Below are 20,981 nucleotides of genomic sequence, written 5' to 3'. Positions count from 1 at the left end.
TGATCGACACTCCCCCCCAACTCAGTGTCATCTGCAAATTTGCTCATGGTGGACTCAATCTCTTCATCTAAATCATCGATAAAGATATTAAATAAAACTGGGTCCAACACTGATCCCTGGGGTCACCACAGTGACCGGGTGCCAACTGGATGCAGCACTGTTCCCCACCACTCTCTGGGCCCGGCCCTCCAGCCAGTTCCTACCCCAGCACAGAGTGCCCCTATCCAAGCCCTGGGCTGCCAGTTTTTTCAGGAGTATGCTGTGGGAGATGGTGTCAAAGGCTTTGCTGAAGGCCATGTAGACAACATCCACAGCCTTCCCCTCATCTACCAGGCGGGTCACCTGATCATAAAAGGAGATCAGGTTGGTCAGACAGGACCTGCCCTTCGTAAACCCGTGTTGGCTGGGTCTGATCCCTTGTCCATCCTGTAGGTGCCGTGTGATTGCACTGAGGATGATCTGCTCCATAACCTTGCCAGGCATTGAGGTCAGGCTGACAGCGGATCAAATCAGTGAATGAGTGGATCAAATGCCGACTTTATCTGCAATACTACAAATCTGAGTAACTGAACATAAACCAGAGGAGTTTCTCCTTGAAATTTTACTGAAAATTATTATAGATTTCTTTGCTTGTACATCCATTCTGTTGTCCTTGTCACTAGTCTCTCCCTTCTGACCTGCCGAGGCCCTGATTCTTGCAGAATTGTGATATGATCAGCCTAAGGGATATAGAATCATAGAAGGTTTGGGTTGGAAGGGACCTTAAAGATCATCTACCTGCAACCCCTCTCCTGCCATGGGCAGGGACATCTTTCACTAGACCAGGTTGCTCAAAGTCCAACCTGACTTTGAACACTTCCAGTTATGGGACATTCACAACTGAGGCAACCTGTTCCAATGCCTCACCACCCTCACAGTACATAATTTATTCCTAATACATAATCTAAATATACCCTCTTCAGTATAATATCACAGTGTACTGAAGGCTGTAATCATTTAGGGCCTGATCTCTAAATTAATAAGCCTCTCATTGTCACAAACTGTCACAGATACAGTTCAGTTCCTCTGTTTTCTAAGAGCCTTTTATCTCTGCTGCTGTAAAAGTCTGTCCTCTCCACTAACATTTATGATAGCACTCTAGCCCTATAAATGTATATTTCAATCATCCAACTCCATCAGAGAATTTATTAGTCTATGACTGGTTTTTTCCTAATACATCATGTATTGTGAGTACTAATCATAATAACAAAATAGGTGTGACAATGTGACCCTGTAACCATGCTTTGAGAGCTCTCCCTTACCTGAACATATTGATACTCTCAAAAGGTACAACATTCTATTGCCAGAAATTTTCTCTAGCATGGGGAAGTCGCTCTTCCGCTTCCTCCCAATTTCACTCTGTTGTCCCTAAATTTTGTGGTCCTGTTTCTGATTTTTTCTTGGTCCTTTTAAACAACATTCAGAATCATCTCCAACTACTATATAGTAATCTCAGCAAAGACACAATGCATAGAAGCAGCAAATGCAGTAGGATTTTTTTCTGCTAGCAAAATTCCTTTGCTTGTCCTGCTCTACAATACATGAAGCTAAACAAATAGGTTTTTGTGAAATACAGTTGAGATTTGGCTTACATATTTTTTTACAATGAAAATTTTAAATACCTCCCTGAGACTTTTCTGCACTGACAGAGTTGCATTTTGCATGAGCAGCAATATTAGGGTCAAGGGACAAAATGGCATCACAATAGTTACTTGTGTGACACAAGTGGTTCAGTGTTACCTAACACTACTAATATTCTTTTAATATAGGGTAGTTGAATGGAGATTCCTGTCTTTAGAGCTTGGTTATTCCTTACTGCACCATGCTGATACAAAGTACTGAACTAGTAATGCAGTAAAGAAAGAGTAAATACTGGGTAAACAATAGCCATGAATATAGTGTCATACAGACATCTGTAAAAAGCAACAAGAAGTAAACCTATGGAAGGATTCTAGTACAGATATTTAGCACACCTTAAGAAATAGATGAGGAACCATCTGCTTATGATATAAAAGCACATACCCTAGAACCACTGGCAAGATCAGGAAAAGCGACAAACTCATATATCCCAAAATCATCTGAAGCACTTTCATGTCCTAAAGTTAGAACAGACAAACATGAAAAAAAAGGATCAAGATGTAATATGAACCTGGAAAATAATGGTTGGCAAAGTATTTTGGCCTAATTTTTAAAACATCTGAATACTGTTTATGTGATCTGATTTAAACTACTTCCCTGCCAAGCTCTTAAACTGGTGTAGACTGAGGAAGGGCAGCTGCACAGCTGGTGTGCACAGTGCTTGGTGATCTCCAACATCTTGGACCAAGTGAGGGGCATCTTGCTAACCTTAGTTTTGGTAGAACCATTGGTACTGTCTTTGCTGGAAGGCTAAAGTGACAAATTTACTTTCATTTCCCATAGAAAAGAGGCCCAATCCATAAACTCTGCACATCTACACTGTAGTGAGGCACTACCACCTGAATCTTTTACAATGCTGACAATAATAAAAGGAAACATGATACTAATAGGTGCCAAATTATTATTTGGGATGCCAGGTACAGCTTGTATTTAGATGTAGTTAACAGCTGCTAGTTAGGCGTAGTTAGTCTCTTTCTCTACCCTCCCACTGTCCAGGACATTGGAGACTCTCAGCTGTCTCTTGGGCATCACTCCACAGCAAAGACTGCAGCACCAACAACAATGCTGAGATCCTGTCCTCTGATATCACTTGTTTGGGTGAAGGGCTCTCTGTGCTCAAGTGAAATTCTTACCTTCCTAAGATTTGTATAGTTCCCTATTCTCATGCATGTAGCAGTTTACAGTCTGCTCTGACACTCTGGTAGAAAGGGATGGGAATAAAAGTGCTACCCTTCCAAAGGATGGCTGGTCTCCATATCCTGCCCAGGATCATGTGGGAAGGATTGTGGAGGGAAAAGAGAAAGTGAAAAAAACCACTCTGGGTCCTGATGACAGAGAGAAAGGTAGTACAGAATATGGCAGAAGGTTAAATATATACACTGTAATATCATGTTATTATCTCATGATTTTGTAACAATTGGTGCCATGAACATCTGTAATTGTGATCCTCCCATGGTGTATCCCCTCTTACTGCTATCCCAGAATGACAATAATTTATGTCATATGGTGAGAGCAGTGGGATACAGATGACTCTAACCTCAAAATACTGGGATTAACAGCTAGAATTCAAGCCAACGGGGTACATACTGCTGTGAACTCTAGGCATGAGTTAAATCTATGCTGACTTGTCATTTTGGTCCTAAGCTAACATAGAGGTGTGCAACTCAAGTTAAAAACACACTTCCCTTCCTTGTCTTCTTTCTTTTTTATGTGGAGATTTTTTTTTCAGGAAAGGATTTTGACCTTATGCTCATATTTCTTTTATTAGCATTACCTGAAAATGCCTGTGCCTTTCTGTAATCGGCCTCTGGCCTAGAAAACATAAACATGTTTCTCAGTGTGACGTCACAAGCCAAGGAAAGAAAATTAATATGATAAAATACAATTCTCTTGATAGAAAGGACTTCAAGACCTAAGAATGATTTATTTTTGTACCTGCTTTGCAGCTTCTGTTGTATCACTGAAAAGAAGAAGAAAAAAAATTATTCCTTTTGCTCTGACGATTCAAAAGAACAACTGGACTGTGCCTAACATTTACATACCTTTATGTGGCTGATATCTTTTCCATAGGAATAAAAAAGTCATAGCTAGGATCAAAAATAACGAAATTCCTGTTATTACTGCAAGTGAAGATAAAGATTTTCCCTTCTGGGCCAGCTTTTCCAACCCTGTGACAAAGAAGATGAATACTGTATTTAGTTTCTTGTTCTCTATAATGTGCTACAATGACACTGAAAAATACATCTTTTGAAATTACTTTGAAGCTAGTAAAGCTGCATAGAGATACAAAACAGGTACAAAATTTGGGTTCTTGTGAATTGGTAATATTTACTTTTCTCCACAAATCTTCACCTAAGAAAGCAATGATATGCATATCAAAAACAAGTCCTGAAGAAGGTTGGTACCTAGAGTTAAATGAAGGTTAGTTAATATAATCCACAAATCACAGCATCACAAAAAGTAGGATTGTATTCTAACTTTAGGCATAGAGACACTGAACTACCCAGAAACTGGGTGACAAATGAGCAGGTTGTGTTAGATGGGAGGGAAATCCTCTAAGTGGTAGGAGTTGTAGAGTAGGAGGGGATAAAAGAACCATTATACTTTTTATCAAGATTTTCAGATCACTGACGGTCTGATTGTTTATCAAACCCCATCAAAACCCAATAAATTATGTTTGTTTGAATTCATGTCTAAATATATCTAAAATATTTCTTTCCCTTGCTCAGATCTTTTGCTGGGATATGCATTAGCAGCAGTTTGCCAGCAGGATTTACTGATACAACACAAATACAAATTGCCTAAAATTACATATGCAAAAGCACATGGAAAACATTTGCAGTGAATTTTGGAAGGACAGGAACGTGATAGGAAGTGCCAGACATAGTTGCTTGTGCACCCTTAATCTCCGCCTTTGCTCTGAACTGCGCAGAATTCTCATAATTGATGGCCATGTCACAATCTGTATATGTAAATTAATGGTGCATATTTGTCAGTGCCAGCTTTATAAGTACAATTCAAATGTGTATTATTTAGCTGGATGTATTTCCTGTACTTGATGAACTCCTGTGCAGAGAGCTAGAGTTGCTTACATCTACTTACATCTCTATTGTACACTGTCATTGTGCTGGCTGCATGTGCAGTGGTTATCATGAAGATTAAATATGAGGATTTAGAACTAGATGTGTCCTGAAGATAAGGGAAAATAAATCACTCCAATTTCACCAAATTTTTTCATAGTCCTTCAATGTACTGCTTTCCTTAGGGGAAAAAAAGGCCAAATGCTGGAAAATCAGATGAGTTCTTAAAATTGTCCTTTAGAATTAATTATTTCAAATTTAGATTCAATAATCATACCAGTGCAGAAAACAAAGACATGCTCTGCATGCATTTAACACACTCAGGTTGACTCAGTTTGAGAACTGAGCAATGGCTTGTGTACATAATGAGATACCTCCTCTTATTTTGAAATCTGGTTAAAACTGGGTAAAAGCTTAGTGCAATTGTTGATATAATTGTAACTTACTGATGCAATTATTTAACAGTGCTTGATGCTTTTTTTTTTGATGATCATTTTTAGTATTAATTAGGCAGCTGTTTATAGCACCATATAGGTGAGTTTCTATCCTTTAGTTGGGAAGTTGTGTAAGGTCTTCTGAAACATCAGACTTCCTGTTGCTGCTGAAAATGGGGTTTCTGGTATTTTGAAAGGCATAGTCCAGGCTCCATATCTAGATTATGGGGATAGGGAAAAGGAATATGGAGCAACTTTCACAGTCTTTGCTTGATATGTTTATTCAGTTACAACCAGAATTTAGCCTGAGCAGCATCTCTGAGATTTAGCCTTGAGCGTGAATTCATACCTCTTGGAATCAGTCAGTGCTGCATTGCAAAGTGTGGGCTTGACATCTGGATTTAGTGCTATCTGGATAAACACTCATCAAAAAGAATATGGTTACAGAGGGGGAAAATGGCCTTTTTACATTTTTAAATACACAGGATAAAATGTTTTAATAATACGTATTAAAGTAAAATATTTGTAATTAGGAAATTTATTATTTCAAGTGCAACTTACACTTCTTAACACATATTGATGAACATCACATATATATCATAGCTTACACAAACTTCCTGGAGAAATGTCATGTTTATTTCTATTGACACAGCTCTTATTGCATTTGCTTTCACCACTAACCACAAAGTTTAGTTTTCAAGTGCAGTATTTTCATTGTAAAATTGCAACGCATCTTCCTTCCAGCATACTGAAAGCCATGGATTTGTGATGAATCAATAAATCATCCTGAATGATGGACATCTGCTCTCCTTGTTTATCTGACTAACAAATGGCTGAGCTCTTTGTTCTGCACAAGAGAAATTGCTTTGTTAAATTTTCTAAAGGCAATCTATTCTATCTTGTTGAACATTAATAACATACACTCCTTTATCTGAAAATACTTGTATCCATCTGTACTAATAAGAGATATCACACTTCCTCAATATCTTGTTCTTCCCTGTATGCTTCTGGAGATTTTCTGAAAAACTGCTTTGTTGCTCCTTAACACAATCTGATAGAGGAGCTGAGGTTATAGTGTAGGAGAACAGAACCTAGCAGTCAATCCAGAGATTCACAACAATGACAGTGAAATAATTTTTATGAACATCGTAATAAAACCCCACAAAACTTCAGTCTTAGTGGGCCTTGTTCGAAGTTGTGTCACACAGCGAGTAAACCCTGCATCTCAAACCTTGAATGGCCAAAAGGCCCTTTACTGCATTGTTAGCCAGACCTCAATTCTGATACATACTCTAAGAATTATCCCTTTCTATGTGGCTGACACTCCAATCAGATATTACAGTTACAGCAATGACATTAATTTCTTACCTACAGAAGTAACCACTACTGTGAAGTGAGTTTCATCTCGTTTTCCAGTCATGTTGTTGAAAGCACGGCACATGTAATCTATTGTCTTCTGGGCCACTTTATCAGATACAACTTCCAGGTGGGGTCCATATTTGATTACATGAGTGGTATTGTCATCCCTTCGAATCCACGAATAAGTATTTGGTGGATTTGAATCTGCTGAACAGTCAAACAGTATAACTTCTCCCATGTCAACTGTAAACACTGCCCCTATATTCAGACCTTTATCTGACTTAACTCTAAGACCATAAGGTCCATCTGCATTGAAAAAAAGAAAAGGAAAACACAGTGAGAAAATGAAAATCAAAGTATATAATTAAACTTTAAACAGGAGCCTATCTCTAAACTTAAAATTTTTAAGTTAGACTAGCCTTACCTAGAATCCATTCTAAAGGTTAGTCTAGCTTTCAGTTCAATAACTGGATCTGTACCAGGTTTAGCTCAAACTACATCCACTCGATATTGGTTTATTTGCTGTTTAAGGAAAAGGCACAGGTCTATGCATTGATCAGTATGATAAAAAGAATGAAAACTGAAATCAGTTGGAAAAGCTATGAAGTAAAGGAGTATATCTTCTTCAGGGGCATATTTGATTTCTACTTCAATGCCAAATTTACTGGCATAAGTAATTTCTCTGTAAATGTAAAAGTGAATAAATTAGCCTTGGAGTATATAAACATTAATTGTAATATTTAGCAGCATAATAATTATTTAGGGAGCTATTCTACAGGTATAATATAAAGTGGAGTGGGTCTTAGATAACTTCAGAAAAAGTTTTCCATAAATGACTGCTAGAATAAACTTTAACCTTCCCCCACTTTAGTAGGCTTATACTATTCCAACAATTAAGATTTTTTTTCAAGAGTAAGTCCTTGTGCTGAAAGAAGACTGTGTTTCTGAATATAATTAGAAAAGACATATATTGTCCAATAGTCATGTGTTCATTACTGAAAAAATTGAGCAGCTAGGTATTTCTAGGATAATCTTCATAGGAAAATGAGAAGGGAAACAATATATTTAAATATTATAGGAATATTTCCCATGTTATTTTTATTAGATCATTTCAGATCATGGGGCTTTTATATCTTTATATGTTAAAATGATTTTCAAGTTTTGAAAGTATAGAAATTAATGTAGAGAATATAATACTTAAAATGTGCCTTATTAAATAATTTTTTCAGTTAAAAACCCCCACAAACTAATAATTTTATTGTTGTTAATTCCCTAAGGACTTATGTGAATGATCAAAAATGCACAGACTTAATATTGACAGAGCCAAAAGAAGAAAACACCAAGAATATCTTTTTGGTAGGATCCCTGAAGTTCAGTAAAGCTGCTGACAAGTGCCTCACATACAATGGTATAGCAAAAAATGGGGACAGTACTGTGTCCACTGTAGACAATGCAATCAAGTAATATTTATACCTTCCTATGGTTGTCTGAAGAATTAAGATAATGTAGCTGGGTTTGAATGTGAAATTCCCTGCTGCATGAAGCTGCACACTGGTACATTTCAGACTCTACTTCTCACCAGGAAATGCAGGCCGATGTTAGAGCTTCCTCTAACGTACACTTCTATTTACCATCTGTCTTTTTTTATGACTCATTTATTCTTTAAGAACACACAGGCCACCTGCAGCACAAAACAGGCCATTTTTTGGTATGCCTCTGTTTTTTCTGTTTGTGAAGACTTAGACAAGAGAATGCCTACCATACATGACTTCAGTTTAGTCCACTTTTAACCAAATGTCCACATTTCACAACATGTACTTGTCAAGCTTTTTATTTTCTGTATTTATTTCCTAGTGGCAAGCTTTTTGCAGCCTCATTTTAAGGAATGGCCAACATCATGCAAAATATTTACTTGGGAAATAAAATACAGACTCACTTTAGCATGAATTAGTGCTGCTCCCACCTAGATTGCAGGGGCCACTTTGAAGAATAAAGGCATTTTTTTAAACTCTAGATGCTGGGCTGCTTCTTCTCTGCAATTCCTGAGTCACTTGCTTTATTGTCTCCAAGGGCCACTGTAATGAACCCTGTAATGAACACTTCTCTGAAGCACAGACCTATCCCAGAACAACAGCTTCTTTCAGGGGCTCGCCTTTTACAGGTGTTTACTTCCCCCCTTTTTCAGATGGGAAGGGATAAGGGATGTACTGATCTTTTTCATAAATGAAAGTAAAGACTTTCACACACTATTTATAGGCAGGAACATACTTTTTTACTTTTCAGAGCAATTTGTTGCTTCTTCCTATCCAATTTTCCTTTCTTAGAATTAGCTTTTATTTTTACTGATAATATAACCTTTGATATGTGTAAACAGAGACTAATGGTAAGAATAGCTGACTGGTGGGTGATTTGCCACATTTGCAAAAGAATCAGAACTGAGTTCTGATACTGTTTTATCAGTAACAGTGCAGCATAGAAAGGTAACACTGACAACATGACTACACTTTTTTATGAAAGCTGCAAATTGAAAGAAACCATTATAAAAACATTGATGCACACTGGCTGGGGAAGTATGTTTGAAAAAAATAGAGAGAGGTTTCCTTAAGAAACAGTCAAATCTTGGCAAAATCTGAAAAGTGGCATTCCTAGCTGAAGTCAACACAAGGAGTGGGTAACCCTTCTGCTTCACCTGGCTCAGTTTTTTGCCTCACCGAGATCCCTAAACACGAGGTAGCTGACAGCTGACACAGCTTCAAGGATGATCCTGAAAAGCAGGTAATTAACCATCTCTGCTCTAATAGTAAATATATTCCAGCTTTGGGAAGTCCCAAGGAAGAAAATCCCACTTAGCTTGTCAAGTTCAACTCCGTGAATACAGTACAACAGTTTCTGCTGCAGCCTCTAGGACAACAGCTTTTTCCACTCTTGAAATCATTAGTTTCTGGGTCAGACTACTACAGTAGCCATGTTCAGGGGTGCATTATCATCATAGCTAATGGAGAAGCAGAATAATACTATTAAGAAATGAAATAAAAACCTAATTTGATACTTAGTAAAAAACCACGGTGACAGCCTTCATGGGTCCCTCAGCTCTATGTCTCCTTTCCAGTATTGTTTTCAACATGCCTTTTGTCTCAGTAAAAACAGTTAACTAAATGACTTGTAAAATAATAAATCATCCTTTCTGAGTAACAATTTACTGCTCTATGGGAATATTTCCAATTGCTCCTATCACCATGAGACTGTTACAGTTTCCAAGCAGATGGCAGGTATTTACCGTGAGTGACCTTTTCTTTATCACCTCCAGTGACTCCCCCGCAGCAATGACATATGGCACAGGGAGAGATCCCAGGGCCTGTTCTGGATTGTTATTGACAACTGGGAGCTGGGAGACAAACTACCTCTGCAGGCAGAGGTTGAACCAAAATAAGTGACTTCATACAGCTCAGGAAATAAGACCTCAATCCCCATCACTGACTCGGATACAGACAGCAGCAAATGTATTGCAGTCTTTCAGCATTGCATTAACATTTTTTTTCAGATCTTACATTACGCACAAAGCAAACCCTCAGTTCTGATGAATTACAAAGGACATTCTGAAAATGCAAATACTTATAATGCTATTTACACATATGGAGAAAAACTGAATCTCAAAGTTTTTGATATATACTAATCTTTTGAGCTGCATATCCCAACCACTCAACCAGCAAAATGTTCTAGAAAAGTGGACATTGAAGTAACTTTGACATTTTAAAATTCTGATAAACAATAGGTCAAAAATAGGTTTCCAGTTTAGAGCTTGGGAAGATTTTTCAAATTTGCTGTGATGTAGTTGAGTGAGGAAGAAGGAAGGAAGCAGTACTAGGGCTGAGACTGAAGGTCAGTGCAAGTGTCCCGGACACCCATCAGTGTGATCAGTGCTCTGGAGCTGATCCTGTGTGCAACAGGTCAGAAATGCAAATGCCGTGCAGGCTGTGCCACAAACAAAAAGAGCAGTCTGAACACCAGCAAGAGTGGCAGATATTTTTCTAGCTTGACCTGATTTTATTGCATTGAAAGAAGGCTGTTGGGCTGGATACTTACTTGTGTAAGTATTCTTTGAAAAAAGAGGTGTATAAGGCCCATTCACAGCTCATTAAAATGAAAAAAGCAATAGAGGCACTGCATTCATAAACCTTCATCTCTCACACTTAGCACTTTAAACACTTAAGTGAGCTGAGATTCTGACTGTACAAAAACAGGCATTTAAAAATGTGCTACCTTGAGGAAGAAATGTTGGGGTTTTTTTTAAATTACGGTAATGATAAATTAAAACTCCCATGGTGCTGGAGCTATTTCCTTGTAGAGTGTTTTAGCATGATTCCTCTGTTTAATGAGACAGAAGCTCAATTCACATCTGCCCTGTTCAGGACTCTTTGCAGCAGCTTCTTCATCTTCATGTCTGCATTGCTGTCAATTTTATAAGGTCTGCATTAGTAATCAGCTCATATATAACAATGTCCTTGTTAATCTTTGCTACTTTAGGCAATCTTTTTCTGTACAGTGCAGTGTAGAGATCCCGGACGCACGCTTTAGGTGCAAGTCACACCCTTATCTAATTCTTCCAAGTTATAATTAAAAAGAAATAAGTAGAAGAATGAAAGAGGTGAAAGGAGGAGAAGAAAAATATGACAGTAAGAGGTCTAGGGCATATGCTGCCTACCAGTTGCCGGATGACAGAGTTTGGTAAAAGCAAGAGTGAGCACTAACACTTGGCTGGACAGGAATCCTGTTCCAGACCTTGCACTGTGCCATCCACTCTGCCATTTGTTAAACTGGTTATATCTGAACAGGATTGGTGGCAAAGTAGGTCCTGACCTGTCTGATTTCAGCTCTCCACTGAGAATGACAGTTCAGCCCCTGAGGACATGAGTAGAGGTCATGTGTAGCATGTGCTACTTGCAAATCCTGGACGCACAGGGAAAAATGAGTGCCCATTCTAAGATTTATACTACAAATTGTTGAATACTGATTAAATTAATTCATGAACTCAATCTATGTTCACAGTTAGTTTCTCGGGTGCCTCCATTTCCAGTCAAAATATATGGCTACCTTATGGTTTATTCTTCTGGTAACACTGGTCTTTATGCAACTCTTCTTTCTCCCTCCTGTTTCCCGTTTGATGTGGAAAGCAAACAGTCTCTTCAGCTCTAGTTTTGCTAAGCCTGACAGTTCTCTGGATCTCTTCCCCATTTCTTTATTTTCTGTTTCTTTCCAGTTTGAGATCAGTGCTCTAGGAGCTGCAGAGACTGCACACAGCATTCTACATGGGGGCTGACTTTCTATGTGCCATTAGTATTCTATTGTTTCCTTGTTGGAAATCCTTTGTCCATCACCGTAGAATTATATATGTCTTTCTCATGCATGAATCACACTGCTAGTTCACAAAAATCTTGTGATAGCTCAATCATCCAGGCTCACTGTCTTGATTATTTCCCAATAGATCTCAATCTCACCAGCAGAAGTTCATGTTTTTTATTCCCTAAAAGGCCGTGCCCATTTAGTTTTTACTAGCAAATTTCGTACCAGTTCTACTACTGTGTTTTAGTTATTCAGTCCTCCTATTTAATGTCACAGATTAACTTCATTGAGATATTCCCAATCTTTATGCTGGTGCCATTACTGGAAGTATTAAACAGGACTGGACTCCAAATGATCTTGAAGAAACCGACCAACACCAGTCCTTCAGCCTGGTACTTTCTGTGCTTAGCTTTTTGACACTGTTTGGCACCTCCATTTTTAACAATATTTACATGTGTAACCATCTAATTATTTTTTTTTCCTTTAAGTCCCATCACCTCCAGATCTCAAGATGTCTATGGAATTCTTATTTGAATTCTGCAGTTGAGACTGAGCTTCACAACCACATAACACTGAGTAACTTGATTATCCTGTCGTCAGTTAGAGCTATTACAAACAAGCTCATTTGGAATGCAAACTCACATATAATGTTGACTCAACTGTTTTCTGCCCATTTCCATAGTTAGAGGCACTCTTTCCAGCCAGATCATTCATACTAAGGTAGTAATGAATATTTCATATACTCACAATATATGGTTGGTGCAATTATCTCACTTTCCATTGCACTGACAGGGTTAGATACTAGACAGCTGTAATTCCCAATGTCTTCTTTTACAACAGGAACAATTAGAAGTGTAGCATTGTTTGATGAAAAGGTATAATTAGGGCCAGCATGGAGACGCTTCCCATTTTTCATCCACTGGTAAGTTACCCTTGTACCTTTACCCAGAATACATTTTAGGGTAATATTTCCTACATATTCCACTACCCCTGAAGATGGTTCAGTATGTACAGTTGGCTTTGTGACTGGAACTGTAAAATAAAGAGATAGGAGTTGTTAAAGTGACAAGCCACTATATCACAGTCTTCATTGTCAAGATGATTCAAATAGCAGTCATCATTCTCACTGGAAATTACTCATACTCCAAATTTTATTTATTAAATGTGGTTAAAGGTTAAAAAAGAAAGCCATACTCTCAGCGGGTGACTGCAAGAATTGTTACAGTACTTGAATAAAACCAGACTGTTTAGGTTACTGGTAATAAGATAAAGGCTGCAGTGAGGTATACCACAGCCTCCAGCTCTTGCCTCACATACAAATCACTGAGGCCACAGAAATGAAAAGAGCACAAAGCATAACACTGCCCACGATGTATGACTTCTCAGTATGACTGCCCACAGCTTTGCCCACACTGGGCACCACTGGGTGATCCAGTCGTGAGGATGGCTGCAAACTGGGATGGGTTTGTCAGTTAAATGGCAGCTACAACTCTGTCACCTCAAGATGTCATTCATCTCATTCTTCCAAGCCCAACAGTTACAGGGCTCTCTCTGTGTAATCCATAAATTACAGTAGCCTCTTGTCATTCTCTTAGATAATTCTACCTCTTCAGTTTTTTTACTTATGATACAGAAACATCAGTCAATATATTAATTTTGTTTAAAGATGACATATTTTATCATTCCCTTCAGTAGCAGTACAAAACAACATAACTTGTTAGAATTTATTTAATGTATGGTTGCATTAAACGATACACTATTGTAACTGGATACCAAGAACCAGTACTTCAAAACTTTTGCAATTCTATTTTCAAAATGAAGATACCATCTCTTACTAACTTACCATCAACAGCTACTTGAATCTTTTGACTTGCAGCTATTGTCCCATTTCCACGGACATTGACCTTTACAATATAATTGCCCTCATCGCTGATATGCAATGGATTGATCATCAAAGATGCATTTGGTGGTACAAGGGTAAACTTGTGCTGGTATTCCAAGTCTGGAACTACTGTTTGATTTACAGAGCCAAGCAAGTATTTTGGATTACTTTGAGGCCTCTCAAAAAGCCAAATTATCTGGATTTCAGAAGCTGTAGCATTGAAATTGTAGTCAACAGTAAGATGAAGTGGCTGTCCCTCAATACCATGGATGGTATGAGATGGTACTGTCAACTTTAAGGCAGAACAAATACCTGCATAAAAATGAAAGAACAAACAAATAAACAAACCCAAACCACAACTGGAAAACCTGGAAAACTTGAATGAGAAATTCTCATAATGAAAAAACTCTCAATGTTAAAACTTACACTTTTTTGTACGGTTATAACTCAGATAATCAAGTAAGAAAGAGGCAAATGCTCATTGACCTTGGTGAAGTTGGGTCTAGTTGCAGCTTCAAAATATAAAGAAAACCAAAGGAAGGACCTTTTACTGTTGAAAGTTTGAGAAAAATGAGAAAATGTACATTTACATTAATGTATAAAATATTTTCCCTTTAAAATATTTCAAATTCCTAGGTCTTACACTCTCTAATAGTCTTGGATTGCACACTCAATTTTTAGGAATTTTTTCTAGGTTGGTTCAGCTACAGAGCAACTTCTTAGTTGCTTTGCCAGCTATATTGAGAAACTGACTGAAAATGTGACAAGCAGAACTTCCATGACTGTTTGATATAATTATATATAGTTATTATTGATGACAGCTCAGTATCTGCAAGACTAAACTTATGAAAAGCCTGCAAAAGTCAAGTATTCTGGTCTTAGGAAATTAGCAGAATTGATGTTGATATCCACAAAAGCAAATTTTTCAGCTACATGATTAATTCTGTTCTCCAAGCATTCTGTCTCTATTATGGTGCAAAAAGGCCACTCCTTGGTTAATCATTGTCTTTCCCATGTATGTTTTTTTTAATAATTTTTCACTGTGCATATTTAGAGAACATTATTAAAGGTTTAGTCTCTGGACTGAGTGATTGATTTTCACATGAACTTTTCCACAGAACTCAAAAGAACAGCAACGATGTAAGGCATATACATTATTGAACTGATTTCACAACACCATTATAATCGATGAGATTTTATAGGTGAAGAATTTAAGCCCAGAGAAAATTAACAGCAAAAATACCCACTTATTTTGGATGATCATTTTGAAATGTTAAGGACTGGATTTCCCAAAATACATATAAACATATTTTAGTATGTTCAAGATGCAATTCCTATTGACTCCAGGTTTAATCGCTCAGCTTTGAGTGCTCAGTAATGCTGAAAAGCACACTGCAAGTGCTAAGACATAACCCTAGGAAAAAAAAGGCAACCTCTCATAAGTAAGGACGTGTAAAAAAAGGGATTTAAGTAATCTGACACTGCATAAGAGCACACTGGAGACTGAGAATGCACTACCCAGGACAACATGCAATGCCTTCACCATACACCATCTATTCTCTTTCTGCTACTGATCATCTTTCTTTGGACCAGATGATCCTTGAGGTCCCTTCCAACCTGGGATTCTGTGATTCTTGAAAAATACCTGTAACCAAAAAGTAAATCCCCACCTGAAGCACACAGAGTACATTTCTACCTGGAAAGTGGTGTGTAGTAGGGGGAGGACAGAGGGAGCTACGTGTGAAAAATATGTGACTGTGCTATTAAAGACTGCTAAAAAATATGTGTGTAACATTTCTCAGAGGTTAATTCCCTGACAACCCTACTGCACAAACCAGATTTAAATTGCTGTTGTCCAGTTGAAAAAAAAAACAGAAAAAGAGAGTAACTTCTCAGTAGAATCTGTAATGTTGGAGATCTATTTTATATAACATATCAAATACATTTCAATTTTTATATCAACTGGAATGAAGTAAAAAACATCTCTCAAACAGAGAGTTGTTTGAGATCTGTAAATGGGAGAGTTGGGAGATCTGTAAATGACCAATTAAAAGATCTGTCCATATCCTTCCTCATTCTTTACACATGATGCTGCTCAATTTCTGGGTTTATTTAGCTATCAATAAGCGATTGTGCTGTTGGATAAGAAGCCAGTAACAGCTGCAATGTAATCATAAAATATGTAAAACAAATAATATTTCTCACAGATCTGTTTGTGCAGAAAATTAGCAAAACCCCAAAAGGTCTTGCAAGCAGCAGGGTAAGTGGGACCACCAGCATGAAAGGTAACACCATACTAGAGCAAGAAGAAGAGAATTTTGGCTGGAAAGCTTACTCTCTCTGCAGTTAAAAGCTGCGGGAATAGAAACTGCAAATTAACATCACTTGATTCACAGGGAAAATTGGCTCTGTGTAACAGCTTGGAAAGACATTTTGATGTGCAGTTAAGGAAATTCTTTTAGCCAAGACCATTGGTGGTGAGGGCGGAAACTCCATGTTTCCCCTGGTGTCCCTTCAGGAGTGGCTTGTTGCTCAATCTGGCTCTGCTAGGATGATTTTGTGAACTGCCACCAGCACACAGGAACTTCTCCACGGCTGGCAGGGCAAGGGACAAGGCAGGCTGAGACTGGGGCAAGTTATTAGAAAATGGTGCTCTGTCGAAGGCAAGGGTTTTACAGGAGCACTGATGGAAGAATTCTGGTTTTTGCAGAGACCATACCTTCTGCAGTCCGGAATATTCTTTATTGTAAGGGTTATCTTCTTCACCGAAAGTGTTTTCAGGCATTGGAATGGGCTGCCCAGGGAAGAGGTGGACTCACCACTATCCTTGGGGGTACTTAGAAGACACGTAGACGTTTTGATCAGATACAAGGTTGAATGGTGAAATTGGCAGTGTTAGATGATCTTAAGGGTCTTTTCCAACCTAAACGGTTCTATGATTCTCTTGTATTAGACTAGTCTTGATTTTAAATTTAAACTGAAGACCGTTTTGACTAATCCTTGAATTAATGTTAATAGCAAAATCAAGCCAATGTGCCAAACTAAATTCATATTCATCAGGCACAAATTCCATATAATTATTCCTATCCCTACAGCCTTCCAAATATGATATATTTTTCCAAGACAATGTAATTTCAGAAACTAGTTTTTGTTTAATGACCATAAGGGCTGTACCAAAATGACCTCCACTTGGAGCTCAGTGATCTGTGCTTTGCTTCCATCTCACTTTGCTATCACCAGTATTAGCAAGCACAACAGACTTGTTGACATAAAACAAGGGCTGCAGTTTTAGTTTAAATAAAAAACTATGACATAACTTTTGAGTTTATGGCATAAACTGAAACCTGCCTAGTGAGGTTTTAGCATTCTCTGAATTTAACATGCACATCTCCTTGTCAAAGTGAGTTTAGACTCTCAACTGCTTTTCACCAGTGTTCATTTAGTTCTTCAGCTCTCCAAACTCCCTGAACTCAGTGTAAAATGTCACTAGATCAGTGATAATAGTTTTTGCATTTTTTTCACTTTTTGCAAGTATGTTCATTTATGAAAAAAAATCCCAGATATAATGGACCAGGGAAGCTGCGATTTCTGTATCTCAATTTATATCAGGAAAAACTGGGGCATCCTGTTCCCTGGGTTGGGATTTTTGCCCAAGAAAAAGTTCTACTGAGCTTTGTTACTGGACTTAATTTTAGCTTCTGAGGTCAATGTCTTCAGTGGGCTTTGCATCATGTCTCCAATGCACCTGGTTCTTGTCATGATATTAAGTATGAGCAGCACATTTCCCTTACTAGAAAATATATATATCTGAGTAAGGATATAAGACGAGACTTCCTGGTGAACAAATGTACTCTCAAGTACTCTGTTTGCATGACAATATCTCTAGTAGGGTTTTAATGAAAAATGTCCAATAAGGTTGTAATGTAAAGAAAACATATATTCGCTGTGTTTTTGTCAACCAAAGATTTTTCATTTTTAAAGAAGAGAGTGAATAATCTTCATATAAATCTGCAATTGTTATGAAGCAAAAACTCTTGAAAAAGTATTTAGCTCAAAATCAAGGAAACTAGATGACTTTATATAAGGTTCACAAAGAAGATAGAAAAATTCTTCTTATAGATGAAAGATTAGAGGATGCACTACACTTGTAATGGTATATATTTCCTCTGTTGACATTTACAAACCCAATTAAATATAGAAAAAGTTAATTACAGTACTTTGTAGAAATAAGTTTCTCTAACATTTGACAGGACATTCTTGTCAAAGTGCATAGAACATCTGCTTTTTATCCACTGCATGGATAACAAATTCACACTTACGAAAACTGCACCCAGATACCAAACAAAAGCACTATTACTGGGGAAACATTCTTCATTTGACTAAAAGTTTAATTGTGTTTTAAGTACATTTAAATATTATATATAAATTAATCATAATGAAATGAAAAATAATGTATCAGGACTGTCTCAACAAATTTTTAAAGCGGTATGTAACAGCTTCTGTATAAACTTTGGTTTAGAACCTCTCCAGCCTTACTTTTAAAAAGAATGTACAATGTATATAGTACTCAATAAATGTGACTATATATATTTAATCAATGCCCACATTTTACATATAGATTATGTATAGCACTCATTTTTGTCAGGTGCTAAAACTTGAGCTCCATTCATAAAACAGGGAGCCAGTATCTGATTTAAATGATTAAAAGCTTTTAGGCTACTTTCCTGAAACAAAACATGTGAGAACACAACAGGAATATCTTTAAATTTATAAAGATAAATCTTATAAAATCAATTTCCATTTCCACAAGGACAATCAAATATAATTTATAGTGTATCTTACCTACAAGTAGAAAATATATTCTGCACTCTAAGTCCCAAAAGAAGTTGGCTAAGGGGCTCCATGAAAGCATCCTGTCCCACACAAATGCCACCTTCTCCTCAGCACTAAGCCAGGGCTTGGACCTGCAGCTGGTTTATTTGCTAGGGAAATCAGTAATGAGTTAACAGGCCCTATCCTGTCCCCTGCCTTATGTGATTTGAATATGTGTATACAAAGAACAAAGGGAGTGGAGCACCTGTTAGATGAGCACCCATCTTCATTGCCTTCCCCGGCAGCCACAGCAAATATGACACAGAATGTAATAAATGGGGCACACAATACAAAGTACATTTAATTAATAGAAGTAAGTAAACGCACCAAGTGTACAGGTTATATAGTTATTAACTTCCCTTAGTTATAGTTCCATAAAAAAATACCCTGATGCTACATGCTTCTGCTTATTTCAAACTAGAATTAGTACTCAGAATATTTTTTCAGATCTTTGCCAATGACAGCCTCTCCTCTTCTGTTACAAAAAACATTAAACAGCTATTAAAGAGCCTCGCTTAATTTTTTTCCTAGCACTTTTCAAGCCCATAAATTTTCTGTACTTTTTTTCCTTAACATAAGCATAACTCAGCAAAGAGTTTACTCCCTTTCTCTAAACAACACATGATGTCAAGTGTCTATCAGGCATCTTCAAAATAAGAATCCTATGGCTAGAGTGGACAGCTTACTACAGTTGTTGAGCTAGCTGCTGATTATTGTTTGTTCTGCATGTATTTACAACAATAAATTAATATTAATGTAGGATTTGGATTTTGTCCAAAGCTGTCACTCATCATACAAATCAGCAGCAAATCAGGCAAACCCTCCCCCACTTGTGCAGTAAGTTTGCAACAGCAAATATTTGCAGCAACAGACATGGTTTATCCATACAAAAACACATTATATTTTTCACTATACAGCACTTAGGCTGGCTATTATGGATTAACAAATATTAGGCTAGACTGTATCCTGCTTTGTGCATGAGGGACTGGTAGCAAGGAAATGTCTCCCCTCATCGTGTGCTAGGAGCAGGGGTACAGCAAGGTTCTAAGCCCTCAGCAGAAGGGCCAAACATTCAATTTTTACCGTAGTTAAAGGGAGGCGAAAACACCCAGATCCTTCCAGGTCCAATGGAAGACACATAAGGGTTATGTCAGGCAAACAAAAACAGAAATACAGTGGTCCCAGCAGAAATAATATCACCATCTGACATTAGCCAGGAGATGAAGAGGGTATTTCACATATTCCCAACGGCTTCCTGGGTCCATTGTCCTGCCCCTTCTGAATGTTGTTGTTTATAACCTGCTTAATCCACTTAACTGTAGGCTAGATATATCAAATCACAACCTTTTATAAAACCTGAGTTAGAAATTACTATCTACTATTTCAACATATATTAAAATATCACAGGTTCCAACTAATTTCTAACTGAAATGGGAGCTTTCACATTGGCACAGAGCCTGCATTGGTGCTTTAAACACCTGATATGGGCAAAGACATTAAAAAAAAAAACCAAACAGAGTAGCAGTTATGTTTTTCAAGTGTGTCCCCTCATTTCCAGCATTTGAATAATTCTTGATGTCACTAATATGCTGCAAGTTTTACACTGAATAACACACAAATGTAGTGCATGCTAAAAATGCATGTTATTTTTTCTATAGAATTCTAACTTGCGTTAGTCGTTAAATGGCATTTAGACTTTACGAAAATCAAACCTCCCTCTTTTGAATAAAAGCAACTACATTAAAGCAACATTATTTGCTGTACTAGCATTTTGAACACTTGCGTTTCTGCAAATTTTAGTTAGAGGTTTCCACAGAAACAATTACACATGATATGCCTAATGGTAGCAAGAAGTAATGAATTCCTGCTAAAGAAAGCAGTGAGGGGACCATCGGTCCTGACCCTCCTTTTGACACTATGTCGTTTCAGACGCCTGCTCTTACCTGACCTACCCTGCAAAAACACACTGGTCAGATGGGAGATAACAACAGGATTGGGAAACGTGCTGGGCTGACTAACGTGCACACTCTATAAACTCCAGAAGGAAACACCACCTTTTCTGGAGGTACTACTATGCTATAGGGAATGTGTTGGTAGTTTTACTGCCGGATGTTAAGCAAAGGTTGTCAGATAAATTCTTCCTTTTCTTGCATTGATAGGAAGTAGATTTAAGAAGCTATCTGCTTTTTGTTTGTTTGCTTGCTTGTAGCTGATATCTATACAACCAAACAGAGATACAAGCCTGTTTTGGCGACGCAAAACCCCATCACCCGTGACCAGGCCAGACGCACTTGTGCATAACTCGAAATAACCCGCGGCAACCGGGAAATGCTCATT

General features: G+C 37.6%; 1 protein-coding gene across 1 annotated transcript in view; it reads right to left on the bottom strand.

Moving 5' to 3' along the window:
- Positions 1-20,167, bottom strand: part of HEPACAM2 (HEPACAM family member 2) — a 21,750-nt gene extending 1,583 nt beyond the window's left edge. Inside the window, exons 1-8 of the mRNA XM_025895421.1 lie at positions 18,615-20,167; positions 13,734-14,084; positions 12,638-12,922; positions 6,560-6,856; positions 3,720-3,845; positions 3,613-3,637; positions 3,452-3,489; positions 2,062-2,135 (exon numbers count right to left, since the gene is read on the bottom strand). Coding sequence (XP_025751206.1) covers positions 2,062-2,135; positions 3,452-3,489; positions 3,613-3,637; positions 3,720-3,845; positions 6,560-6,856; positions 12,638-12,922; positions 13,734-14,084; positions 18,615-18,684 — 1,266 coding nt within the window. The 5' untranslated portion in view covers positions 18,685-20,167. The remainder of the gene's footprint in view (positions 1-2,061; positions 2,136-3,451; positions 3,490-3,612; positions 3,638-3,719; positions 3,846-6,559; positions 6,857-12,637; positions 12,923-13,733; positions 14,085-18,614) is intronic.
- Positions 20,168-20,981: the final 814 nt, after the last annotated feature.

The sequence above is a fragment of the Manacus vitellinus genome, unplaced genomic scaffold, assembly GCF_001715985.3.
Source record: "Manacus vitellinus isolate BGI_N305 unplaced genomic scaffold, ASM171598v3 scaffold_3_pilon, whole genome shotgun sequence".
In the NCBI taxonomy this organism is placed as follows: Eukaryota; Metazoa; Chordata; class Aves; order Passeriformes; family Pipridae; genus Manacus; species Manacus vitellinus.
The sequence above is the reverse complement of the archived record's forward strand: the minus strand, read 5'-3'. Positions and strand labels throughout refer to the sequence as shown.